This window comes from Mustela erminea, chromosome 8 (genome assembly GCF_009829155.1).
Source record: "Mustela erminea isolate mMusErm1 chromosome 8, mMusErm1.Pri, whole genome shotgun sequence".
Lineage (NCBI taxonomy): Eukaryota > Metazoa > Chordata > Mammalia > Carnivora > Mustelidae > Mustela > Mustela erminea.
In genome coordinates this window covers 40,231,690-40,259,258 of record NC_045621.1, presented here as the reverse complement: position 1 = coordinate 40,259,258, position 27,569 = coordinate 40,231,690, and the positions used below count along the sequence as shown (strand labels likewise).

The 27,569-nt window shown below is 50.2% G+C and overlaps 1 protein-coding gene across 2 annotated transcripts in view; it reads right to left on the bottom strand.

The window, feature by feature from the left end:
- The window catches only part of INPP5D (inositol polyphosphate-5-phosphatase D), a 111,165-nt gene extending 84,139 nt beyond the window's left edge, over positions 1 to 27,026 (bottom strand). The window contains exons 1-2 of one of the 2 annotated variants that reach the window (XM_032355203.1): positions 26,673 to 27,026; positions 10,789 to 10,852 (exon numbers count right to left, since the gene is read on the bottom strand). In XM_032355203.1, coding sequence (XP_032211094.1) covers positions 10,789 to 10,852; positions 26,673 to 26,806 — 198 coding nt within the window. In that variant the 5' untranslated portion in view covers positions 26,807 to 27,026. The remainder of the gene's footprint in view (positions 1 to 10,788; positions 10,853 to 26,672) is intronic. The other variant, XM_032355204.1, reaches the window with a different exon arrangement.
- Between the last annotated feature and the right edge of the window lie 543 nt (positions 27,027 to 27,569).

Sequence of the window (27,569 nt, the reverse complement as noted above, 5' to 3'; positions counted from 1 at the left end):
AAGGCCTCTGGAGGTCTCCATTGCACTCCCCTCCTTGCAGAGATAAAGAAATGGAGGCCTTTCCTCCCCCACTCATATTACAAATTTACCCTGTCGTTCAACCATTTAGCAAATGTTTATTGAGAAGCTCCCATGGGCCACGTGCTCTCCTAAGAGCTGCAGACACAGCCATGAGCAAGAAGGACGAGGTCTTAGCTCCCCTGGGTTTCACATCCTCAGCCTCACAGTGGACACAGAGGACAAATGAGCAAGTTAATAACAGATAGTCACAGTGGTGGGAAGAAACCCCTCCAAGAAGTCTACAGCCTGATCCCTGAATCCCAGAGGTATGTTTATGGCATGGTGGTTGGTGGGGGGAGGGAGGTTTAAGATGTAGAAGGAACTGGGCACCTGGGTGGGTGGCTCAGTGGGTTAAGCCTCTGCCTTCAGCTCAGGTCATGATCTCAGGGTCCTGGGATCAAGTCCCACATCAGGCTCTCTGCTCAGCGGGGAACCTGCTTCCCCCCTCTCTCTCTCTCTGCCTGCCTCTCTGCCTACTTGTGATCTCTCTGTGTCAAATAAATAAATAAAATATTAAAAAAAAAAAAAAGATGTAGAAGGAATTAAGGTCTCCAATGTACTGACCTTGAAATAGGGATAGTGTTCTGAATTATTCAAGTGGGCCCAATCAAATCCTGAGGGTCCTCATAAGGGAAAGAAAAGAGTCAGAACCAGAGATGTGGAAAGGGGAGAAAACCATTCCTGGCTCTGAAGGTGGAAAAACGGGCTATGAGCCAAAAGGCAAAGACTGATTTCCCTCCAAGTCTCCAGAAAGGACCACAGTCCTGCCAACCACCTTGCTGTTAGCCCAGGGAGACCCATTTCAGACTACCAACCCCTCAAACCGTATGATAATACATTTGTGGGTTTTTAAAAAGATTTTATTTTAAACTAATCTCTACCCCCAGTGTGGGGCTCAAACTTGCAATGCTGAGATCAAGAGTCACATGCTCAACCAACTGAGCCAGCCAGGAGCCTCACATCTGGGTGATTTTTAAGTCACTACATTTGCAGTAATTTATTACAGCAGCAAAAGAAAACTAATATATTGCTGACAGTGTTAAGAGCTATAAATAATGAATACAAATAATAAATAAAACAGGGTCATAGCAGAATGACTGTCAGGGCAGGGGATGGCTTTAGAGAGGGAGACCTGAGAGTAACTTTGGGGCAGTTAGCTACATGATAATCTAGGGGTTAGAGTCCCAGGCAGAGGGCAGGGCAAGTGCAAAGATCCTGGGGCAGGGAGGAGTTTGGTGTTGGTAGGAGAGACTATCCCCTCGATGCCTTCTCACAAAGGGAGAGCTATTCTGTTGTCTGGTTACCAGAGCAATCAACAGTTTTTCTTGGACTTCGGAGTAACCTTGAAATCCACTTGTTGTGAATGTCTGGTTTCCCTCTTTAAAGCCTGGGACTATGTCCTTGTGTCCTGTCCTTGTCCCAGTATGAGGTACTATGGCCTCTTTCCAGGATCTTAAGAGTGGATATTTACCAGAGATATTGGATTGTGGAAAACACAGTTCTTCATTTCAAAACTTCAGAACCTTTCCTCCCCAAGTCACGAAAGAGAGTAAATACGGTGGAGAGACGGGCAGGAGCTCTGATGGCCATCTGCCCCCTAGGGACTCTTCATTTGGACTGTCAAGAGCAGCTGTAATGAAGGGACTCTGAGAACTTCCTACCCTCTAAGGGTGAATCTCTTTGTAAAAATGATTAACGGTGGGGCACCTGGGTGGCTCAGGTCCCAGGGATCATGACCTGAGCCGAAAGAAGCTGCTTCTTTTGGCTCAGGTCATGATCCCTGGATCCTGGGATCGAGCCCCACATCGGGCTTTCTGCTCAGCAGAGAGCCTGCTTCTTCTCCCTCTCCCTCTGCCTACCTCTCTGCCTTCTTGTGCTCTCTATCTCCCTCTGCCAAGTAAATAAATAAAATGTTAAAAAAATAAAACTTAAAAAAAAAATGACTAATGAAGAAATTAGGATTTTTCTATCTCAAGCCAAGTCCAATTGTTAATGAATGGTTATGAATTCTCTGTCCTATGTCAGGCTCTAGAGGAGCGGCAGAAGCAAATGAGTCCTCATTCGTGTTCCCAAGGCACCCGCAGCTCATGGGGTTGGAGAGGTAGGGGAGACAGACACAGAGCTAAGGGTCACCCACATGGGAAGGGCATGGTAGGGGGAAGAGGGGAAGTGCTAGGGGAGCACAGAAGAGGGAGTAATGATTTTTTGGAGGGATTGGTTGGGTCATTCATTTCCTCCCACATGAGGGGAGCTCCTTTTGCTATGGAAATACCTGAAACACCTCTACTTCTAGATCTACAAATCTGGGGCCCAGGAGATAATCTTGACGATTGCTTGTCATCAGTCTCTAAACCGAATGTCTATCCCATAAGGGCAAGGACACAGTACAAGGTTGACTAACTATTGTACCCCCAGTGCCCTAACCAAAATATGCTGAATGAACAAGGAGATGAACACATGGGGAATCTCTGAGCTAAGTCATTCTAGAATGACAAGTCATTAGGGACTATGGTCAGCAGATAGGGCTCTAGCGCTGACTGGACTTGGCTTGAGAGTAGGGTCATCCTGAGCTTCATTCGAGAAGGTTATAGATTCAAATGCCATACCACTCACAGCCGGTTCCATTGAGAGGGTCAACCTTAGGTGGCCAGGAAAGCCAAAGTCAGTAGCCAAACATGGCGGCAGCAGCAGGCTCAATCTGGCCTTCCAGGCAGATGCCCGGGTTGCAGAGCACCTTGGTGACTAAGAGCCAAGCCAAGGAGAGGTAGGGTGGCCTGGCCCTTAAGCCAGAGCATGGCAGATCGAATAACATCCCTATCCCACCTCTGACTAGTTGTATAAACCCAGCAAACAATGTTAGCCCCTTAGTTTCCTTGTATTTCGGATGGGAATAATGATAATGATACTCCTTTCTAGGATTCAGTTAAAGGACATAGATCAAGTGGCTGGCTCCAGGAAGGGCTCAAAGAAATGGGGGCAATGGTGAGAAAGGACGAGAAGGTGGGGCCCAGGGGGAGTAAGGGGACCCTCCCTTGGATCCATCCCATATCCCCAAGGCTCTCTCTTCCTGCTGTCTCATGGGACCCCAGCCACCAGCCCCTGCCCTGACCCCCTCCTTCTGTCTTCCCACTTCTCCAAAGCTGCGCTGACATAAGCCCAATGAGCAGACACAGGACCATCACAGTTCTTGAGTCAGTTCCCCATCCAGAGAGGACAGAGAAGCCCAGACTCGGCACCTCCTACTCTTCTCTGCTCCTGGGCTGTGATCTGGCCAATCAGGATGCCTGGCCGCTCATTCTCCTTTCCCAGCCCCCTAGACTGTCTTGTCCCAATCCCAGGACTCCTGAGTCTGTTTTGTGCCTCCAAGTGTGCGGACTTTCGGCCTCTCCTGCACCTGGCACCCTCAACCCCTGGCAGGCCTCGGCTTCTGCCTGGGTGTTGCTGAGCTAACTGGCCTCCGCACTTCTCTCCCCTGTTCGATGTCATTGCAAAACGGTCATTTACTAAGCCACATGTATGTCCAGCACTGAGCCGTGTGCTCCACAGAAACCATCTCCTCCCATCCCAGAAACACGCCTACGAGAGAAGGACTGCCTTTACCCCAATATTTCAGAAGAGGAAACAGAGGGTCGTCAGAATAGGACCTGGAGGAAGCCGTTGCTGCAGGAAGTAGGAAAACACCAAGAGAAGTATCTCAGGTCCTCGCAAGCGTAAAGAAGGCAAGGCCTGTAAGAGCCAGGAGTGAAAACCCACGAGAAGAGAACAGAAAAGACCAACAGACAACGGGCCAGTGAAAGAAGGAGACCAGCCAGGTCAGGCAGGCTTGGAGCAGCATGAAAAACCCAGCGGTGAAATTCAAATCCACATGGGAGGGGGTGAGAGCAAAACGGAGACCGGGCAGCAGGGGACCCTGCCTGGAATGCGGAGGAAACTGGCCAAGGCATGACCAGCAAGCGTGAGGAGTCAACAAACAGATCAGGCACGTCCTGTGGAGACCCACTGGAGGGCAGCTAAGTGTGGCAAGAGAAAAACAAGTCACCACGGTCGCAGAAACATGCAGCTCTTTCTACATGCTTATGGGTGGCAGCAGACACCAGCCGTTTGAGAAGTAGTTACCAAGTGGCCCCCCCATGCCAATAGGGACCATTCTAGGACAGACAATAAATAAATCAAGGAAAGCAGACAGTTACAAGTGTCACAGGGAAGATACAGCAGCATATGGGGATGGAGGCAGGTAGACATTTTTATAGAGTCATCAGGGAAGGCCTCTGGGGGCAGGCATATTTTCTTAAAGGAAAGAATCCCTTCTGTTGGGTGACTTTAAGTGGCCTTTTGTATATGTGAAAGCTAGACCCAGAACATCACCTTGAAAGGCAATCCCAAGCAAAGAGGTTAAACCATCAATAGGAAGCAAGTAATGGAGGTGCCTTCCCAGGCAGAAATGGCTGGTGTTTGGACTTTCTGTGGTTACAGTGGGACAAAGGGACACTGAACTCCAGGATGTCTGGCACAGAGATGCAGCACAAGGCATGTTGGGGGCGGGGGGGCGGCAGGGAAAGGGAGCCAGTGAGTCCAGCAACACGGCTCAGGTCACAGTTTCAGAGAAGGAAGAGTCAGAGACCACAGGGGTCTGATCACGGCTTGGGGGCGCTGGAGGCAGTGAAACTTGATGTTCAGTTTAAAGTTTTCATTCTCTGCTTTGAAATTCCCCTAGGACAACCCAAACTTCTGCATGTTGGGACACTTTGAGCTGCAGGTGACAGAAAACCCCGATTCAGTTACTTGAACAAAAACGAATGCTCTCACAAACAGGAAGACAAGAGGCATGGTGGCGATCACGTGGGCTGATTCTGTCCAGTTCATTCAGAGGCATCCTTGGGGACGCAGGTTCATGGCACCTGTCTGCTCTGCCCTCCGCATACCCGCCTCCCTCCCCAGCCGCCTCCCCTTTGGCTTGCGAGATGGGAGCAGTAGCCCCAGCTGCTGCACACTATAACAGCTTCCGAAGGTAGAAAAGGGACCATTTCATCCTTGTATCTCTTTCTAAGACAAACAAACTTCTCCCAGAAGCCCCACACGGAGCTTCCCTTCACATCTCCTTGGTTACAATTACATCCTAGTCTCGTGCCTGAGCCCACCCCCCACAGCTGGTGTGGGCCCCCTGTGAGCTCTGCTTTGGTAGCTAAGAGCAAATGGGTCCACTGGCGGCGGGGGTGTGTGTGTGTGTGTGTGTGTGTGTGTGCGCGCGCTAGGAGCAAGGCAGACCAGCAGGCTTGAAGCAAGGACCGGCAGGGACAAAGTGCACAGGGATGGGGTGCGGAGGGGAGGGCAGAGAAAGCGGAGACGGTCATCTGGAGGTTCCATTGTCAAAGAAATAAAATAACGACAAATAAAAGTGGGAAGAGCTGGATTAAAAATGTACTCCAGGACCAAACAGAAGAGCAGTCTGAGCTGAAGAAAGACCCACATTTGGAGACGGAACGGGCTGCACACATTTTCAGGAACTACCGACAAAAGGAAAATGACAAGAGTAGGAAAAAAACTCCCACCAGCTTCAAAGCAGGAAAGAAAAGAAAAGAAAACAAAAACAAAAACACAAAAACCTGGTTCCGTATATGAGAACCAGCACCAGGCTGGCCTTGGGTTTTGTATTTGGGGCTGGTTGTAATAGCGCGCTTCTGAAGGCAGCAGAGCGATGCCTCTGGAGAATCTGGGGGCAACAACAACAACAAAAAACTTGGTCCTCAACAATTTTTATCTCCACCAAATTCCCTTTCGAAGGCAAAGGAAACTCGGGATGTTTGCTGCTGCCCGTGTTCAATAGCAGATACAAATAAAAAAATAAAATTAATTTTAAAAATATGCAGGCTTCTAGGGGTGCCTGGGTGGCTCTGTGGGTTAAGCCTCTGCCTTTGGCTCAGGTCATGATCTCAGGGTCCTGGGATCGAGCCCCGCATCGGGCTCTCTGCTCAGCAGGGAGCCTGCTTCCCTTCCTCTCTCTCTGCCTGCCTCTCTGCCTACTTGTGATCTCTCTGTCAAATAAAATCTTAAAAACAAATAAAAAATAAAAAATATACAGGCTTCTAGATCATGGCCATTGGGGTGTGAAGGGACTGCTGGGTCCCCGCAGTCCCCGCCCAGCCCAGCGCCCACCTCGTGGCCATGGCTGAGCCGGTCTTGCAGGGCGGGTGGCCCTGCATGTCTCCTGTCGCCTGCACCTTCGCGGCTCCGTCCCGTTGTGCAATGTCAGGAAGTGTGTGTGAGAGCCACATCCTTTGCCCGGGCGGCTCCGACGGAATCTTTACTTCACTGGGTGACCACTCAGAACAATAACAGCTGCCACCCTCTTCCTGAACCTAATAACAATGGCTCAGCCCTTTACCCTCCAGAACCCTTATGACAACGGCTTTTAGAAAGTTGTTTTCTTTTCTGTCTCCAAAAGCCACACTTGCCCCGGTGACACAGCCACGGCCACTGTCAGGGACCAGGAACTGAGTCAGAGCCTCTAGCCCAGGCTGCTGGAGCCTCTGGGCCTTTCCTCTAAATGGGGAAAAAAGACTGAAAGAGTCTGTGAGGCGGTTTCGAACTCCCTCTCCACCTCAACGTGCTGGGAAGCTTGTGTGTGTTCCTGTCTTAAACACTCAGTATCCTGGACGCACAGGAAGTTCATGGCGAGCCCTGACGTGATAGTCCGGGGCAGCTTTTATTTTCGGCTTTGTTCTTCTTGGTAGGAAGGATGTTAGAAAGAGAGCAAGGGTTGAGAGGTTGTAGGCATACAGCCAAAGGGCCCTATTTACGTGGGTTTGGGGGCAGTCCCTTCTGTGATGTGTCTGAAGGCTGCTGTTCTCGAGTCTCCTGCCGGAGTCCGCTCCTACCCTTCGCACTGATCCTTACCTTCCCAGGGAGGAGGGCCATTTTGAAAGGCCCAGAAGCCCAACAGACTCCGGAGGAGGGTCACTTCCCTTTCCAAGTCAGAAAAGGAGTTTACAAGAAACGCAACTCTGAGCATGGGAAACTCAGCCTGAGGGGTAGAGCGGACCTGTCTGCCCCTAGCTGCCCACCCCACAAGGACCAGAAGGTTCTTAGGATTGGGGGGCCAGAAAAGCTGTTGATCAACCAGTCCCATGATAATTCTGCAGGCTCCTGAGGTAACTGAGGCAGAGAAATCCACAGCCCAAGGGGCAGAGCTGAGAGAGACTGATGCCCACAGCACCTGCCCTCTTCTCGCCACCCCTAGGCACTGCCTAGAACCTTCTAGAACATTGCTCCCACCATCACCCATCTCTACCCCTCCCTCCTCTCTCGTTCCTCTTTCTCTTCTCATCCATTTCTCTTTCCTTCTTTCCTTTCTCTCCGTTGTCTTCCTCCCCTTCCCTCCATCTCTTTGTCCTCCATTTGTCCTTCCCTCCCTCACCTGAGCAGGAGGTAGGACTGACTTATGGGGGTCAGCAGACGTGGTTGTTTTATTTGACATCTGTTTCCTCCCAGTGAAGAAAGACGGCAGAGGTGGAGGTGGTGGTGGTGGGTCCCCCCGCCAGTCACTCACCCGGGTGGGTGTTTTACACGTCGCAGGCTTTCCTGCCTTTGTTCCAGGTACCTCACTGATCAACCGCAAGGGCCAGAGGTCACTTTGGACCAGAGGCCATTGACAACCGTGGGAAGGAAAGGAGGCCTCTCTCCTCGAGAGGTGACACCTCCCTGCTTCTGTACCCTCCTAGGGTACAGTCCACCCTTCCCAGGGATCCAACACCCAGCCAGGTCTGGACACACTTTCTGGGGTGGAGACCTGGGGGTGAGCTCCGCCTTCTGCAGGCCTCAGCTACCTTCATACTCGCAGCAGGGGGAGGGGAATGAAGCTACAGCCTTCCCTCCCCCTCTCTGAGTTCCCCGAAGAGAGAGCAAGGCCCTGGAGGGTCAGGATCGCTCCTCTTCCTGACCCAAATGGGGTGGTCATGCGCCATGACACACAGACCCACTGCCTGAGGTCCTTCTGTGATGATTGGAGGTGGGGTTTTGTCGAAAAAAGACAGAAGCCCCAGCGAAAAAAGCGGAGGGAACTCAGTAACTCAAGTAAGAAAGCGAGTCAAGCCGCCGGTGCTTTCTTTGGACAAGTTTTTCAAGCCAGATTCTTATTTTAGGGGCCCCACACTGGTGGCAATAAGCAGGCTCAGGTGTAAGGAATGAGTTATTTAGAAACTGTGGCTCGACTCAGAAAAGAGTATGAGGTTTTGCCTCGACATGAAAAGAGGAACCAGGGTTAAAAATAAGCAAGAGTGGGTCAGGTCGGAGAGCCGGTCGGATCTCTGATTTCACCTCCTTGCACACGAGCCTCAGCGTGCTACCCTGGAGCCTTCTACTTCTGTGATCTCAGGAAGGTGTCGTGTTTTTACGGGAAGGTGTATCCTTCGGAGGGGAAGCTTCCACAGACTGCCTGGGCCCCACAGATCCCTGCACCCTGGTTCCCTGCTGTGGGCCACCCAAGAGGCCACAGGCCCAGGCCTGGCCCAGCCCTCTGGTCCAGCAGGGCCCTAGCTTTTCTACGAAGACTGCCTGCCCATCACTCTGGTTGAGCATGGCCTCAGGTCACCAGCTCTGTCCTCATGCTCTGACTGTGGGGGCGGGCAGCTGCTTGGGCACCTGGCTGACACGCCAGCCTGTGGCCCCTGAGTGGCCCGTGCAGAGAAAGCTGTTGGTGGCTGAGCCACCCAGATCCCCTCTGGGGACTAGTAACTGAGAAGGACACCTGTCTCGGGGAGAAGAACAGACGGGCAAAGGGGGGCTGAGGCATGGCGGGGCACACTTGGGGGGGCCTCTGGTCCCAGGCCAGGCCTTTTCCCTCACAGGCTGCCCACTCCTTACAGGGGTCAGTCAAAGCAAGGCTCTGCTCTTTGATACCCCGAAAGCCTGATGAGGCCCCAGATTCTGAAACCACCTCGGGACAGGGAGCAGCTCCCGGGAATGCACAGCCACGGTGACAAGGACGTGAGGGTGAGAGGGGGACATGCCAGGCTCAGTCAGGGCCTGTTTGCAGGCCGCGGGTACAGCCATGCGCACAAGAAGCCACAGAGTTATGTCTTTTCCAGCTCAAGGCCTAGTCATACTTGAAGTCGTCTTCACTTTGAAGGAATAGAAGAAACCACAAGGGGAAAAAAGATCAAAAGCGTTGACCAACTTTTAACTTAAGAGAGTTGAGACTCCTTTCAGCAAACCGCCTGTCAAAGGTGCCAACCCGGCCAGGAAAGCTCACAGCATCCTAGACTCACACAACACCGCGGAGGCTGTGGGGGCCCATGGCCCGCCTCACACAGGACTCCCCTCCGGGGAGACCACCATGCCCATGACAAGCAGCTGCCAAGGACCTGAAAGGACCGCCTGATGCTCGGGGTGCCGCCATTCATCGCTGGTGACAGGGCTGAGATATGTGGGCGCCCCAGACACACGAGAAACATCCAAATGGATATTCTTCAGATCCTGGTGCAGACACCCACCAGGAAGGATGAAGCAGCCCAGAGGACTCAGCCTGACCTCTATTGGGTGGGGTGACACCAAATGAGCCCAAACTGGCATCTCCCAGAAGCCCCTGCCTCAAAGAGCCCCAGCTGCCCAGGCACGCAGCTTTGAAAGCCCTGGGGTTGGTTTAAGCACCCCCTTAGGGTCTCATTCTCTGACTTAGTGGCTCACTGAAGCAATCCCTTTGGCCCCTGTCATCTTCCCAGAGGTGTTCTACTCCACAGGCCTTCTCCTCCTTGAGGCATTTCCAATGACAAGTGTCCCCAACACCTTTCTGGTGTCCTGCCCTCAACGGCATCCTAGCTCTGGCCAAAATGTGTCGTTCCCTTCACATTTTGGAATCCGTGATCATCCCCAACCTCTCCTCCACTTGGACTTTCTTTTCAGCTAAACCCCACAGGCCCTGTGGCTGTCCTCCATGACATGGCATCCGAACCCTGGTCCATCCCTGCCCTTTGCTGGGCACGTGGGTGCAACTTTTTTTGGTGCCTCTGACCACAGTCCGGAGAATGGAGCGTGACTCCTCTGCCCCCACCCTGAGGACATCTCCTTTGTTCTGACACCACCCCCCACCCTTAATGCAGCCAGATAAAAATAGCTCCCTGGGCCTCCACACCACTCGGTCTTCATGCCTTGTGGTCACACAGAGCCCATGACGTTTGTCATGCAAACTCTGGGGGGTGGGGTGGGCTTTTCAGACTTAGCCTTGGAAAGACTTGCTGCAGCCGATTCTTTGTTAATGTTTAATAGCAAGTTTTACACACTTGGGCTCTACACCGTGCCACCAGGTGCCGCGAGCTTCAGTCAGCCTTTGGCAGAACAGGTGTCTACAAATGGAAAGCACTGTTTTGTGTTGACCCATTGGGCGATCATCTAGGCCCTCAGATAAAACTGGTCTGTTCTCCTAGAAGTTCCTCTCCTCTCTCTCCCTCCTGGACCACCGACCCTTACTCAGTTGAGTTCACTGCAGAAAATAAGCAACAAGCTACAGTCCCTTTCCATTGTCTCCAGGAGCCCTTCCCCAGTGGAGTGGGGTCTCCGCTTACCCACCAAGCCACCCCCACCCGCAGACTTCTGGGGAGAAAGAGGCTTAGCCGGGCCCTCATGTCCGTGTGTTTGGGGCACATCCTTTCTTTTCTGTCTTCTTCGTCTCTGGCCCTTTCTCTGCCAATACCAGCTCTACTCAGGGCCAGATGTCCAGCTTGACAAAGGGCTTACCTGGACAGTGAATTTATCATCTTCATTGGGCAGAATCCTGTACGTGTAAACACAATTCCGGTATCTGAAATAGACCAAAGGCTTCGTTAGAATCCATGTGAGGGAATGAATTTCTCTGGGAACTGAAAAGACAGGAATCCCTGACATGGCTCGAAGAAGCTAGGCATGACTCTGAACTTTGGAGCTGACCATTCCGAGGTGGAGATCAGCCGTGACATCAAGCAGCCCCCGTCTGAGGACCCTTCCCTCTCCCCCCTGCCCACCACTCAAGGAGCTCCAGGAAAAGCCACGTGGAATCTTTTTTTTTTTTTTTTTTTAAATATATTTTATTTATTTCTTTGATAGATCACAAGTAGGCAGAGAGGCAGGCAGAGAGAGAGGAGGAAGCAGGCTCCCCACTGAGCAGAGAGCCTGACGCGGGGCTCGATCCCAGGACCCTGAGATCATGACCTGAGCCGAAGGCAGAGGCTTTAACCCACTGAGCCACCCAGGCGCCCCAGCCATGTGGAATCTTTTGGGCATGATTTACATGGGCACTTGACAGCTGTGTGGTTTGATTTAAAGGTATCTACCCTCAAGACATAACTTCAAGAGTATTTAGCCCCTCCAGGGTGTCTGGCACTTGATTCAACATTTGTATGTGTTCTTTTACTAGATTTTATTTTATTTTATTATTTTTCAATGTGGGGCTTGAACTCATGACCCTGAGATTAAGACCTGAGCTGAGATCAAGAGTCAGCTGCTTAACCAACTAAGCTACCCAGGTGTTCCTCTTTAACTAGTATTTAAAGTTATACACTAGTTTAGGGACACTTGGGTGGCTCAGTCGTTGAAGCATCTGTCTTCATCTTAAGTCATGATCCCAGGGTGCTGGGATGGAGCCCCGCCTACCTGTGATCTCTCTCTCTGTCAAATAAATAAATAAATCTTTAAAAAAAGAGAGAAAAGAAAAAGAAATGTCTCCTTCCCCTTCTGTTGAGCCCTGCTTCTTCGATTTACTATTCCTTTTTGTAACTCATCCCAGAACTCTTAAATGTACACTCAAACTTATATATATATATATCTTTTTTTTTTAAGATTTTATTTATTTATTTGACAGACAGAGATCTCAAGTAGGCAGAGAGGTAGGCAGAGAGAGAGAGGAAGGGAAGCAGGCTCCCCGCTGAGCAGAGAGCCTGATGCGGAGCTCGATCCCAGGACCCTGAGACCATGATCTGAGCCGAAGGCAGAGGCCCAACCCACTGAGCCACCCAGGCGCCCCTATATACATATCTTTTTAAGTGCACATAATATCACCATATATATGTTGTTCTGACATTTGCTTTTCCCACCAAAAAACACATTTTACAGGTCTCTCCAACTCACATCCCACCATGCGGTTATATGATCATTTATTTGACTGGCCCATGAAGACGGCTGGGTAATTACTTTTAGCTTTTTACTCTCCTAAACGGTGTTGCAGTAAGCCTCTTAGTGCCTACACCTCGTGGGATGGCTGAAGTCACGGATGCAGCCTCCCCATCAGTGCAATGGGGACCCTAACAACCCCGGCCATCTGTCGCTGCGTCCACTGAGTGAGTTAACGTGGGAGGAGCATTTAGAATAGTGCCTGGAACACGCCGGACCCTGCACGTGCTGACATTTACTAGCGGCTGTGGGGAGATCACCACCAGGAGAAGAGCCGCACGAAAGACGTGGGCTTTGTGTTTTGAGAGAGACTGACGGGACTGATGATCACCGCCCTGCGAGGCTGTCTATGTCACTTTTCTCTCCCACTAACCGGATATGTCTGTTTCCCCACGCCCTGCCAACAGGCTGCTATCAGACATGTTAATCTTTGCAAATCTGAGAGGTTAAAGAAAAATGAGTACTCACTTTAATCTGCCTTTCTTTATAAGAAAGGCTGACTGTGTTCCCATGTTTCACTATTCGTCTTTCTTTTTCTGAGAATTTCTTTTCATGTGTTTGGCTTACTCTTTTTTTTTTTTTTTAAATCACCTTTTGCTTATTTATCTGTAAGACTTCGATACATGCCGCAATATATTTTGGAATTATTTATCGTTGACGGTGTTTGTGGATTTTTTTTTTTTAAGGCTGTGTAGAGATTAAATGATTTTATGTGGTCAAGTTTTACAATCTTTTTTTGGCTTTTGAACCAATGGATGTTTCAAGAAAGTTTTGGAGAATATTTTGGGTAATTTCGCTTCCACCCGGCTCTTCATTTCTCGCAGGGAAGTTTCTTTTTCTGTCTTTGTCTCGTCTCTGAATGCTCATCACTGTGTACCCTGTCCTGTGTCCACAGCCCGAGCGGAAGCCACCACTGGCTTATTTCAGAGTCAGCAAGGATGACTCTCTAGGGCACCGTCACCTCACCTCCTGGAGATGTCCCAGAAATGGTGAATCGCCCCAGACCCCCTTCTCCCCCTTCCTCCCCCCCAGCCTCAGCCCCCTTTGCAGAGCCCTGGGGTAGCCCCCCCCTGCCCGGCCCTTATCTTCCACTGCTTGTTCTCATGACACTTCCGCTGGTAGATATGCAAATGAGACCAGGCCTAGAACAGTCTTTCTTGGCTGAGGGCAAAGAAGGGGAGCAGGCCCCAAACATCAGCCTTTCAACAAAAAGAAGAGGGTCACCAGGAGAGGGGCAGAGACAGCTGCACACAACAGGAAGGCCCTTGAGTTAATCAAATGTGGCAGACAAGCCCTTCTGGCTTTTTCAGAGAGGTTCTAGGAACACTGAAATGTGAAGGGGTTCCAGTTCCATGTGACTCAGACAGATCAGAACTCAGAAGCGAGTACAATAGAAAAAGAGGACACTCTCCCTTAGACAGTGACATCTCAGCAGCCACCACACATGGGGCTGGACACACTGTCCCTGCAGCTGGGTCAGTTCACAGTCTGGGAGGGAAAACGTACCGCGTCACCACGCCCTGCACGCCCCGCCCACGGGAGATGGGCTATTCCAGACTGCATGAGGGGGAAAGGGGGCTCTGCAGGCAGGTGAGGGGGCTCCCCAGCCCTCCCCCACCACTCCTCAGCAGCTGCACTTTACTCTGGTCCCAGACGCATAAACATGTACAAATACACACACATACAGACAGAGAACACACATGTATACATGTACATACGGGTGCGTACACACAGATGCGTGACCTACATGTATACACACAGGCGCACAGTCTTACACGTGGCTTGTTTAGTGAAGGGTCCACAACAAAATCCTCTTTGACAGCAGCTGCCCTACAACGTAATCCAGACGGCGCACGCACTACGACAGTCTCGTACAGCCCTTCCCAGCTCTTTGTGGGGATTTAGTAACAATTTAGGGGGCTAACCCCTTAGGTCCTCATTGCTACTCCTTCCAGGGACTGGGTTGCCTTTCAGGGCAACCATGTCAGGAAGAGCCCCCCCTGGAGACCGAGGTACGTGGGACATTGTTCCACTCTCAGGTGAAGTGGGGCTGAGAGCAAATTTCCCACGTGACCGAACAGCTTTCCATGATAATAGGTGCCCACCCTGTCCTAAGTGGGAAGAGGCTTCCTCTGAGCAGCACATTTCTAGAGCAATCCTAATATGGTTTGGGAAGGTCTATTCAAGCACAAGAGGGCAAGCCAATGGAAGCAGAAAGAAACACTGTGGCATTTTTATTCTCTTGGATACATATGACTATTTCTACATGACTACTCTGGGCCAAGTGAACATGGACAAGTGGGCCCAGAAACATCTTCTACCATGGTGAGACTCATGGGGGTTGGGGGTATGAGGGGACAGAGAAATCAAACTCTAAAATTCAAGAACCTGGGGCACCTGGGTGGCTCAGTGGGTTAAGCCTCTGTCTTTGGCTCAGGTCATGATCCCAGGGTCCTGGGATTGAGCCCCACATCGGGCTCTCTGCTCAGAAGGGAGCCTGCTTCCCCCTTTCTCTCTGCCTGCCTCTCTGCCTACTTGTGATCTCTCTCTGTCAAATAAATAAATAAAATCTTTTAAAAATTTTTGAAAAATAAAAAATAAATAAAGTTCAAGAACCTCATTAGTGTCTCTGTCTCGCTCTGTCAATCGGCTTAGTGTGCTCTATAACTGTTTTTAAACCTGTTTGTAATTCTTATAATATATCAGTTCTAATTTCTGGTGTTGTTTGTACATATTTTTTTTCTGGCTTAAATGTTGTAGACTTCTGGACAAGATGGGGTGGGGGAACAAGGGGTGGAAACCCTGCATTCAAAAAGCCACTTGGACTGATAAAGAGACAAGGGAAAATGTATGTCAGCCCTAGGAACCAAGGGTGTTCACTACTTACCATCAAAACCTCAAAGAATCCAGAGAGAGTCAGAAAATGGATGAATTATAAGAGGCCATTAGTTCAGAAGAAAGAAGGTGAGAGGAGGCCATGTGGCCAAGTGAAAGGTGGAGGGGAGGCAGCCAGAGTGCTGTTGGGGGGTCTATTGAGTACCTTGCCCCAGCAGCTGGGAGTCCAGCACATTGTTCCTTGTATGAGACCCCTGGGAGGAAACCCACCTATCTGTGAGTCACACCACCCCTCATCACTTACCTCCATCAGCTGGATCTCAGATTGGGGCTCCCACCCCCATTCCTGCTGGTCTTTTATGTCTCTAGGAAGAGGATTTGGGCAGAAACCCACTCTGTTCTCCAAAAGAATCTGTTCCAACTTTTCCCAACAGTTCTTTGTCAGAAAAGAAAAATCGCCAGACTTACGAAAACATTGCACCACTCCAAAGAAGGGCATCATTTTCCTAAGGACTCAAAGGTGTTCCTTCCATGTTTCATAGAATCACTACACAAAGAATAAAAGACATTTGGGCGAAATCTGACTTGAGAACTCAGTCCGCCATTGCATCTCCGGCTCAGGAAGATTGATGGTAAAGTCTGAGCAGCGTGAGACGAGGAAAAGCGATCAGATGGGAAAACCCAGGAGTTCCCGAGTCAGCACGAAACACCACAGCTGGGGCGATAAACAGCAGCTCATGTCCTGGAGAATGCTAACAAAGAAGAAAAACTCAAGAAAGTCGGTACAGCAAGAAAAGACAGGGAGGGAACAAGAGAAATAGAGAAGACAGAGCTCTGTCCTCAAACATAAGTAGAGGTTTCTGGAAACAGAGATAATTTTTTAAATAAAAATAAAAAACAAAACAGGTACTGAATCTAAGAGCATATGACTTGAAAAGCTGAAAATTAAGTGGCCAACCCTCGGGCAAATTGAATAAAGGAAAGAAAAAAATGTTTACCTTCTTCCTACCCGCCATCTAGACTGGGCCCATCATTTTCCATCTGCCTTGTGTCTGGGAGATGGACCGTGTGGGCTGCCTCACACAGGTCTGGCACAGGCAGAGTGAGAGGAACACCTGATGGAGGCATTTGGTCCCCTGACCCCACCCTACCTCCAGCAGAAGGCCTGATGACAGCCTGTCCTCTGGCTCTTTAGGTATGGGAATGGGTTCCCCAGGTTGCTAGTTCCAGGCTGTGCTGCCTTCCCTGTCAAACCTCTGGATTAAGCCATCTCTTCCCTGCTAGGAGCCCAGCGAACTCAAAGAGGAAACAAAATCAAAAAGAGAAAAAGAAGAAAGAACAGTAACAAAAGAGATATCTGAAAATTACAGAAAGCTATGCACAACTGTGTGTTAGAAAACTCAAAAAGCTCAACAAATGGACTATTATCTGAAAAATAAAGATAACTTACTGAAAGTGAAACAAGAGATAGAAAACAAGAATCAATCAACACCAAAGAAGAAACTGAAGCAAATATTTGAAAATTATCTCTGGGGATGCCTGGCTGGCTCAGTCAGTGGACCATGCAACTCTTGATCTTGGGGTTGTGAGTTAGAGCCCCATGTTGGGTGTGGAGATTGCTTAAAATTAAGTAAAAATAAATAAATAAAAATGGTCTCTGTAAGTGGCTCTGAGGAAAAGCACCTCTGCCAAACTTTTTTTAATATTTCAAAAAAATCAGATAATAATGATGCCACATAAATGTCTCCATGTTTTGTCATTTCCATAGCTCTTAAACCTTTTTTTTTTTTAAGATTTTTAAAATTTATTTGATAGAGATCACAAGTAGGCAAAGAGGAAGGCAGAGAGAGAGGGAGCAGGCTCCCTGCTGAGCAGCGAGCCCGATATGGGGCTCGATCCCAGGACCCTGCAATCATGACCTGAGCTGAAGGCAGAGGCTTTAATCCACTGAGCCACCCAGGCGCCCCCATGGCTCTTAAACCTTAACTTGACCAAAATCATATAAATCAATATCACCTACGAGCATATATACAAAAATTCTAAATAAAATTCAGAATACCAAAAATATTAATATAATCAAGAACAGTTCATTTTAATTCTGCAAAAGAGGTTAATGTTAGGGAGTTTACAAATTTAAGCTATTATGCCAGTAAATGAAATAAGGGAAACAACATAATCATCTCAATAGATATTAAAAAGGCATTCAATCAAATTAAATACTTAGTCATTCAAAACTTTATAAAACTAAGAAAAGAGGGGTCCTTGTCTGACACGACAAAGAGTGAAAATTCACTTTTATCAAGTGCTAACTTCGTGTGGATATTATATCAAGTCCTTCCCAGGCAGTGTCATGTTTGACTCTCACAGAACCTCCTGAGGTACATCTCTTCTCTTCCCAATATCCTCCACTGCAATGTTTTAGAAATACTGGCCAATGTAATAAACTATGAAACCTTAATCAGAGTTCTAAGTACCTGGAAAGTAGGCCACAAAATGATCACAATTTATATATAACATGATGGTCTCTCAAGAAAATCCAAGAGAAGCAAATGAAAAACAGTTTGAAATAATGAGGAGTAAGTAAAATGATAGAATAAAAGTTAAATTTATAAAAACCTATAAATTCCCTGTATGTTATCAGTTACCACAAAAGGGTAACTGGAGAAGAAAAGGTTTCATTTACAAAAGTAACAAAATTATAAAGTAATCAGACGTAATCCTAATGAGAAATAGAAAGGATCTATAGAAAGAAAACTACAAGATTTTAAAGAAGGGAATGTGTACTTATCATTAAGACTAATACTAAAATATTCCTCAGATGTCTGGGTGGCGCAGTCAGTTAAGTGTCTGCCTTTGGCTGAGCTCATGATCCCAGGGTCCTGGGATCGAGTCCCAAATCCGGCTCCTTGCTCAGCAGGGAGACTGCTTCTCTCTCTGCTGCTCTCCCTGTTTGTGCTCTCTCTGATACATAACTAAATAAATAAATGACTAATACTAAAATGTTGCTTTCCACAAGTTATATTATGGATTTCCTGCCATTGGAATTGAAGTCCCAACTGTATTTTTTCCAACTTGACAAAATTCCTAGCTGGTTCACCTGGAAGAACACTCAAAAACAACAGATAAGAAAATCCTAAAATAAAATAACTTACAAAATTGTGGTGATGTATTTGGCATAAGAAAACCAGACCTACGTGGAAAAGGGTAAACAGGCAAGAAAGATATATATAATACTTAATATACAGGAAAAGAAGACTCAGAAAAGGCATAAATCATTCAGTCAAAGTTTCTGAGAAAGATGATTGGTTACTAAAAAAATACACATACACCTTTGTCTTACACCATTCATTGAATCACTGATTTAATTCCAGAGAGATTAAAGTATTCGATGTAAAACAAAAACAAAATCAAAAACAAAAACCAGAAATAAAATCCAAAAAAAGCCTATCATTCTTCCATCTGTTTTTGCCAAATACCTTGCATGGGATATACACATTTGTTCAATCCACCGGCCGCCACTACTACGTAGCCATTCTTAGCCCTGCTTTTCAGATGAGGAAACCAAGACCCCATAGAATTGCTGGAGGCTGGACAGGCACAATCATCCTTAGCCCGAGTCTATCAAGTTCCACAGACCCTGTCCTAACCCTCCCACCTCCCAATGGGGACAGAAACAAACAAACAAAACAATGTGAAGTGCATGGACTTGAAAAGCAAAGGAGAAAAAAAATCACAAAGGAAAAAGACTGATAGACTTCATGAAAATTTACAATATCTGAATGTCAAAGAAATCATAAAGTTTAAAGGCAAACCACAGTGCAAATATTTGCAACAAAAGTGATCTAAGGGACAGCTGGGTGGCTCCTTCGTTAAGCTTCTGCCTTCGGCTCAGGTCATGATCTCAGGGTCCTGGGATGGAGCCCCACGTTCAGCTCCCTGTTCAGCCTGCTTCTCCCTCTCCCACTCCCCCTGCTTGTGTTCCCTCTTTGGTTGTCTCTCTCTCTGTCAAATAAATAAATAAAATCTTTAAAAAAAAAAGTGATCTAAGGTCTTCATGCAAACAGGTACCAGAAAAACCACAGCTTCATAAGAAAAATGGCAAACAGAATACACAGATCATTCACCAAAGACAAATTATGAAGGTCAACAGTCCTACCAAACAAGTTTCCTGGGACTGCCACAAAGAAATGCAAAGAAAAAGGAACAGAAATGAAACACTTTCACCTTGCAACTTAATAATTTTTTTTTTAAATTTCTTTTCAGCGTAACAGTATTCACTGTTTTTGCACCACACCCAGTGCTCCATGCAATCTGTGCCCTCTCTAATACCCACCACCTGGTTCCCCCAACCTCCCACCCCCCCCCCCCCCGCCCCTTCAAAACCCTCAGATCGTTTTTAAGTGCAGATATTTTTAAGTGCAAATATTCAGTCCAGGAGACCGGAATGAGGTGAGCACCCCTCATACAGCCGGCCAGAACACAAAATGGAACAAAATTTCTGGAAAGTGATTTGTCCTTCTGTATCAAGAGACTAAAAAACTTTTCAGCTCTTTGATCCAGTAATTCCACCGCTGGGAATCTGTAACCAGAAATGTCACATCTGCACTGAGCCCTTCATCACCATCATGTTTGTAACAACAAAACGCTGCTGGTAACTTAAATGTCTGACAATACAAGACTTGCTTCAGAAGTTACAGCACATCATGTAATAGAATTTTGGCACCCGTTAAATATGATATTTAGGGAAAAGAATTTTAACTAACCAGGAAAGGTTAGCATTGCTAAAAAACACAAACCAAAATGACACGGTTAGAGCTAAATATATAGTACAGAGATTTATCTCTCTCTGGGAGAAAGAGGAATGCAGAGAGAGAATATACACCCACGAATTAACAGTATTTATGTTGGTCTCTCGGCAATTGGGTGATTATTTTCCTCCTTTACACTTTGTACCCTTCACATATTATATTTAATGGTGTATTTTTAAAAAAGATTTTATTTATTTATTTGACAGACAGAGATCACAAGTAGGCAGAGAGGCAGGCAGAGAGAGGAGGAAGCAGGCTCCCTGCTGAGCAGAGAGCCTGATGTGGGGCTCATCCCAGGACCCTGGGATCATGACCTGAACCAAAAGCAGAGGCTTTTGGAGCCACCCTGACACCCCCTTAATGCTGTATTTTTTTTTAAGTTACTTGAAAGGGACACGGCAGTGCTTATTAGCAGATCTAGTTCTACGTGGCCTCCAATGCCAGCAATGGCCTCACAAGCTGTCTCCTCTTCAGAGGCCAAGTGCCTGGCTGGTAAGTGAGGAGGCTAGAGCAGCGGACCATTTTGGAGTCAGCCCTACCTGAGGTTATTTTTAAAAAGTAGCTGAACCCAAATTGTTTGGGTGCTGGTACTTGTTAAAACTATATATATATATATATATATATATATATATATTTTTTTTTTTTTAATCTTATTTTTTTAAAGATTTTTGTTTATTTGACAGAGAGAGACACAGGGAGAGAGGGAACACAAGCAGGGGGAGTGGAGAGGGAGAAGCAGGCCTCCTGCTGAGCAGATGTGGGGCTCGATCCCAGGACCCTGGGATCATGACCTGAGCTGAAGGCAGATCTTTTTTTGTTTGTTTGTTTTGTTTTTTTTGAAAGATTTATTTATTTGTCAGACAGAGATCACAAGTAGGCAGAGAGGCAGGCAGACAGTGAGAGGGGGAAGCAGGCTCCCTGCAGAGCAGAGAACCCGATGTGGGGGCCTGATCCCAGGACCCTGGGATCACAACCCGAGCCGAAGGCAGAGACTTTAACCCACTGAGCCACCCAGGTGCCCCTGAAGGCAGATCTTAACAACTGAGTCACCCAGGTTCCCCAATATGAAGTTTTTCTACTTAATGGACAAAGGGGGTGTGACGTGAGCATGGGAGAAAGGAAAGATCTGGTCCCCAGAACTGTGGGCTTGTTCTCCCCACTTCCCCCCAGGACAAGGCCTGCTGCAGCTACCCGCACTGATCTCCACCTTATCTACAAGCTGGGCTCCCTCTTCAGAGCCTTAGGACTTCTGCCCCCTCAGGATCTCCCTCCTAAATGGAAACTAGTTAATCACTCTTAAGATGGCCGCCATTCCTTCTTGACTTTCTCTTCAATCTACCTGGTGCTTCTTCCTGGCATCCGTGCCCCATACCCCTCTCTCCCTCAGGCTTCTGGGCACTCAACCCTGGCCCCAGCAGCCACTGGACACTCATGCACCGTTCAAGTGTCCTTCCTGCCTTATCTCTTTGAGCGCTTCCTCCGAGGAGGCCCCACATGACAGCTCACTGTCTCCTGGAGGCTCTTACAGGCCTCCAGGAAGTTCTTGAAGTGACACTCAGGCCCAAGCTCTCCTCTTTCCTTCTGCTGCGGAATTTTCTTCACAGACGGCCCATTCTCCCCTGCATCTGAGATGTCACTACTCACTCTATCACTTGTACGAAATAATAGCCAGTGGATGCTTATCACGTGCCTTGCCTTGGGTCACACACGTTGCCCACATTCTCCCATTTTACCCTCCCAAAAATCCAATGACAACAACAGATAGACAGATAACCCTATCTTTTTAAAAGGGCAGAGGACCTGAATACATATTTCTCCAAATAAGATAGAGAAATAGCCAAGCAACATGAAAAGAAACTCAACATCATTGGTCATTACGGAAACACAACTCAAAAGTCGCAACAAGAGGCCACTTCACACCCACCCTGGGATGGTTATTACCAAAAAGACAACGACAAAGCTGGGTAAAGATGTGGGAGCATCAGAACCCTCACACACAGCTGACGGGGACAGAAAACAGAGCCGCTTCTGTGAAAGCAGGGTGACAATCCCACAAAAAGCTAGAATTACCATAGGACCCAGCAATTCCTCCCGAGACCACCGAAAACACATGGTCTTTATGTTCACATAAAAACTTGCACACATGTTCACAGCAGCAATGTTCACAACAGCCCCCAAAATGGAAACAACCCACATGTCCATCAATTGATGCATGGACATGTACAGTGTGGTCTATCCACACAACAATTTTTTAGCCATAAAAAGGAACACTCAGGCTGCCTCACAGGTGAAATTAAACACATTGCGCTGGGTGAAAACAGGCGGACAGAGGTGGCCACACATTATATATGATTCCATTTATAACCCAAGGACTGGGCATGTCACCAGCGACAATGCAGGGTGGGGACAGGGAGGTTAGTGTCTCATGAATAGAACTCACACCAGATATGGCCAACCACAGAGAGCCTCCCCCTTAGGACAGTGTCTCAGGGCAGGGATTTGGGCAAGAAAGGTGGGCTTCCCCTCACTCCATCACTGGGGCAAGCAGGAAGGCCTGGTCAGGGGCACCAGTGCCATTTCTCCACCATGCTTGGGCTCACACTTCAGGAGCGGGGACCACTCAACGAAGAAGCACCAGGGTCTGTGCTCATGTGAATGTAACCTGTCAGGTAGGCCAGCTTGCAAAACACACAAAAGCCAGAGCCTGTTTTGGTTCCAGAATGCTGGGTACGGGTCCAGAAAACCTGGAGACACTTGACTGGACCAGGCTCTTCTGAATCACTTCAAACAGAAGATGCCAGTGACCCATTCAACACACAGGCCTTCACAGGCACACCACTCCTGCTTGCCTTCAACCTGGAGAGAAGACTGAAAAGAGTAGCCTTGGACAAGCTCTTACGTAAAGGGGATTTTAAGAGCCCGTGATCCTTTAGCTCTGGCTGCTGGCAACTGTCTGGGCCAGCATTTGTCCTCACTTTCCGTCAACACCAAGTATGAAAACCAATAGTTCTTTGCATTGCACAAAAATAAGCAATGAGCAGTGCAAACCTGACTCAAATGTTGGAAGGGGATTGGAGGAAGGGGGTTCAAATGTTGGAAGGGGATTGGAGGAAGGGGGTCATGCCATGCATTCTCACCACAGGATATGGCGTTACACCTCTCCTGGACATCAGTGCCCTCCCACGACCCTTTTCTGTGCCTCTCCTTTCCAGGCCTCCCTGACCCCACGCACACCTAGGCTGGCTGGCTCCCCTCCTTTTCTCCCTCCTGAGAATGACCTGAGTTCAAGTCCTGACCCTGCCTGTTATCAGTCCTATAAACATGACAGGCCACCTAACCTCTCTGGGTCTCAGCTTCCTCATCTGTAAAGTGGGGATGATGGGAGTCCTTCCTCCAAAGGCCATCAGGGACAGTGAGTTAATCCAGGTAAAGAACCTAGAATAGGGAGCCGGGCACACAGTAAGCCTTCAGGAGTCTTTTGGGTTATGTTTTGACAGAAGAGGTGAGCAACCCCCTTCTCTTAGGGGAACAAGGCTTAAGACTTACTCTACCTCAGTGGCCCTATCACATTCTGGTGTCCCAACAAGAAGAATGCATTCTCTGAGGGAACTTTTGGTGGCTCAGTGTCCTTCTAGTGCTTCTTTATCCTAGGGGCTGTGCTGACGAGGCCTCCGTCAAGGCTGCCTGGTACACTGTCCCTGAGAAGGCAACTGTGGCTGTGCCTGGGCACCTCGGGGGCCAGAGGGTTGTTGTCCTGAGGAAACCAAGACCACTTCTCTGCCCCGGCCGCCTGGACAGGGTGCTGGTTCCTGACCCAAAGGCTGTACACGCCTGCTCTTCCCCCAGGAGGAAAACCAACCTTTTCTAGTGCACTGTGGTGGGAAGGCCACCCAACTGGGCTTGTGGTGTTCCCAACGAGGCTGGGCCATCATTCTAGTTCCGCCTGTGCGGCCTGAGCAAGAGGAGGCTGACCCTGCTGACCCCAAGCCCCTTCCATGGAGGGACACCCCTACCCCCACATCCCCAAAGGTATATCTCTTTTCTGCAGCATAAGCACCTGAAGGTAACACTGACCCCATGCGGACGGGCCACCCTGGCAGGAGAGGAGGGCGTGAGCTTGATACCCCTTCATGTCCCCATCCCAGATGGGTCGGACGCCCCCTCTAGGTGCCCCGTGGCAGCTTTGAGTCGGGTCAGGGGAGGCTGACGCTAGCCCCATCTGGACAAGCCCGCCGTCCCTCATGTTTTCAAGCCCCTTGTCGCAAGATGGCAGAGCTAGACTCAAACCACGTGGCCAGCTGCCTGGGGTCTTCCCCCTCCAGCTCTCTGTGCCCAAGAAGGGCTTCTGGGATCTCCCTCCAGCAGGGCTCTCTGAGCTGTGGAGGAAAGGGCTGAGCTTTCCTGCCCAGGGGCAGGTGGTAGGGCTGACCTCTGGGGAGGAAATGTGGGTTTTCGAGGCCTGGGGTGATGGTGCGCTCTTGTCACGTGGGCGGCCCTGAATTGCAGCCTTGTCTTTCGGCGTCTCCCTCCCCCCTCCCTCATTTCATTTAAATAGTCAAATCCTGTTCTCTTTCCTGGGCACCAAGGCCACCAGGGAGAAGGTGTACACAGTTCCTGGTGCTCCCGACACAGCAGCTTAGCTTCCCTGCTGTCCCCTCACTCACTGGCGGGCAGTGGGGAGAGGCTCCAGCCACTGGGCACAGGCAGAAGGAGGTCTTGGCATGCCTGGCCAGGAAGCCTTTTCCCCTGGATGTTTCTAGAGAGGGAGGGCAAGCTCCTGGTGGCTTCCTTCTGCAGGCCTGGCTCCCCGGGATCCCTGCGCTCCTAGCTGACTTCCAGACAGACAGCACTTGGGAAATGGAGGAAAGCCCAGCTGCTTTTCACCCTGTCAGGGTTCCCAGCACTAGGAGGAATCCAAGCGCTGGGGTCTGGACCTAAAAGGGCTTTGAGGATGGGAGCTTATGAGAAGAGCAGACATCTGTGGGCACCACGGGCACCGTCCCTAAGAAATAGACCCTGTATCTTCGCTGCAACTCTGAGAGTAATTCAGTGCAGATGGGCAGAGGGGAGGAGAGAGGGAGGAAGAAATATAGAAAACTAGGCCCGGACCCCAGCCTGCCACCAGCCAGCAGGGCAATGGAGCCAAAGGCCTCCCCTTTCAGAGCTCCTTCCACTCACTCGCAGTCTGGGGCCGAAGGACAAGAGGTTCGCAAGGGCCTCTACGCCCAGCCCTAGCTCTGGCTTGCCAGCGCGGAGTCAGAGCCTGTGTCTGTAACCTGTGCACAACCTGAGCACCCTGCCAGAGCACCCTGACCAAAGGGCCGCTGGGAGGGTCCTGGAAACTCTCAGTGGAGGCTCAGCCCACAGCTAACACCCACTAGCTTGAGCCGTCCACAGGGCAAGAGAGAGCCATGGGGGCCCAGTGGAGTCAGTGTGGAGTGTTCACATCCTTTCCAAGGCCCCGCTGGCAGGTGCCCACAGAGGCAGTGCCTGCGGGGAAGTCCTGGGTCCCTTCCCCTGAGTGCAAAAGTGGGGGGTGGTAGGGGAAGTTGGCCTTGGGAGATGAGCCTCTGGTGCAGTCAGCATTTGAAACCACTGGCCAGCTGCATCCTTGTCAGCACCCTGGCTTCTCTTGCTGTCCCCTGGAACCCTATGTTCACACTTGGCCTGACAGCGTTAGGAGCAGGGCAGCAAAGGTCCAGTTACCTGGGTGCGTGCAGCCTCTGGGGGCAGATGGCCCTGGCTTTGACGGTCATCAGTCTCTGAGCCCATCAGAGCCTCAGTTTCCTCATCTGTAAAGGGGACTGACAGGGGGCCTGCAGTTCAGGTTGCCATGAGGATGAAATGGGGTAACAGCAAGACAAACGCTTACACTCAATGCTCAAAACAGGTCTGCGGTCAGTGACTTACTTCCCATCCTGCCTGTTCTGAGGGAAATTTCTGCAAGTCCATGGATGCTACCTGAGAGGAGCAGGGGGACAACCTATCCCCAACAGTGCCTTGAGGGGTGGTGAGATGACAGGCCTGCAAGCGTGAGGGCCTTTTTCAGACATAGGTTAAACAAGGGTGTTTTAAAAAAAGAACCTTCAGCAAGTGGCTGTTTCCTCCGTTGTTAAGACAACTGGAGGTTTCAGCAATATCCCAGAGCTGGAAGTGGGGTGAAGCGGGGGTGTGGGGAGAGTTGATGATGGCCAAGAGGCAAAAACTGGCTGGGGACACAGCCCAGGGCTGAGGACACAGCCCAGGGCTGGGGTGTGGAGAGAAGAGGCTCTCCCTGTCAGAGATGGTGACTTCCTCTGCTCTCAGGGCCCCGAACGCAACTTTGGGGTGAACTGAGAGCTCTTTCTGGAGTGAACCCACCCCATATTCTGATACCCCGAACAACAACTTCCTCCAGGGACCCAAAGCCTAGGTTCCAGAAAGGTTCTTTCTTGCCTCATCTGTTCTTCCACGAGGGTTTCCAGGCTGGGCATCTTAGACCAACACCTGAGCTGACCAAGCCGCTTTCCAACACAGGCACCCGCTTCGGATCCCTGAGCTTCTGCCTGCCTCCCAGAACCTGGAGACCCCCGGCCCGGCCCCTGGCACCACCGCCCCTGGATAGCGGGCAAGGTTGACCAGGTCCCCGGTGGTCCTAGGGAGCTCCTGGGGCAAAACCCTGAGCTCCAAGGCCCCCCAGGGCCCACAGTGGGCCCTGGCTGGACCCACCAACAAATCTGGGCAACAGGCAAGACAGGTACATGCATCCCGTGCATGAAGACAATTTGTCCCCGCGTGGGCGCGAGGCCCCAGCCGGCCTCCCCTCCCCGGCCAGGGCGGGCGCCGCGCACTTACAGCACACACAGCGCGTAGGCCCGGGAGATGGACTCGCTGGCGCGCACGAGGAAGCTCCCGTCCTTGCCCGTCCTGGACAGCAGCTCCTCGGCCTTGGAGCGGGTGATGTTGCCGTGGTTCCAGCAGGGGACCATGGCGGGCACGGGCCTCCCGGGGCGGGGCCGGCGGCCACCGCAGGACCGACGCGCCACTGAGGGTCGCCGAGGCCCCTGCCCTGGGAGCTGGAGCCGCCGTCTGTCTGTCCCCTCTCGGCTGCCCCGCTGCTGCCACCAGCTCCCTGACCGACTTCCTGTTTCAGGAGCTCGGCGGGGGAAAGGAAGCCAGCGGCCGCGGAGAACTTCCTCATTGCGGAGACCAGCCGGGGAGGCCGCGCTGCTTCTTCCCACCCCGCCCACCCGCCTGCCGCCCCTCCCCACCGAGGCCTGGGGGGGGCAGCTGCTCTGGGGTGGAGAGGTCCACGGCTGGCTTCTGAAGAAGGGTGGCCTACCAGGTGTGGACCGGCCAAAGCAGTGGCCACCAGCGGCCTGGCCTGCTGTTCACGTGGGAGGGCCACGCCCGGACTAGATTCCTCCGCCCTCGGGCCTACACTGCCCCAGAGCTGCTTCTCTGACCCCGGCCTGCGCACCCGGAACCTGGCAAAACTGAAGGGTGGGAGCACAGTGGAGCCCCAGCCCCACGTGAGAGACTCAGGGCACCGCGCAGCCCTGGGTGCTGGGAGGACCTTGGATGACACCACCGAAGGGCTCCAAGGGCCCGGGTGACAGCTCTGTGACAACCTTAACCCTCGTCCCCAGGGGCCTGTGGGTGTGAAGGAGCCCTGCTCTCCAGGGCCGCCCTGCTTAGTGACACAAGAAGGGTGTAGAGGGCCCGAAACATGGACATAGCACAGGGCGAACA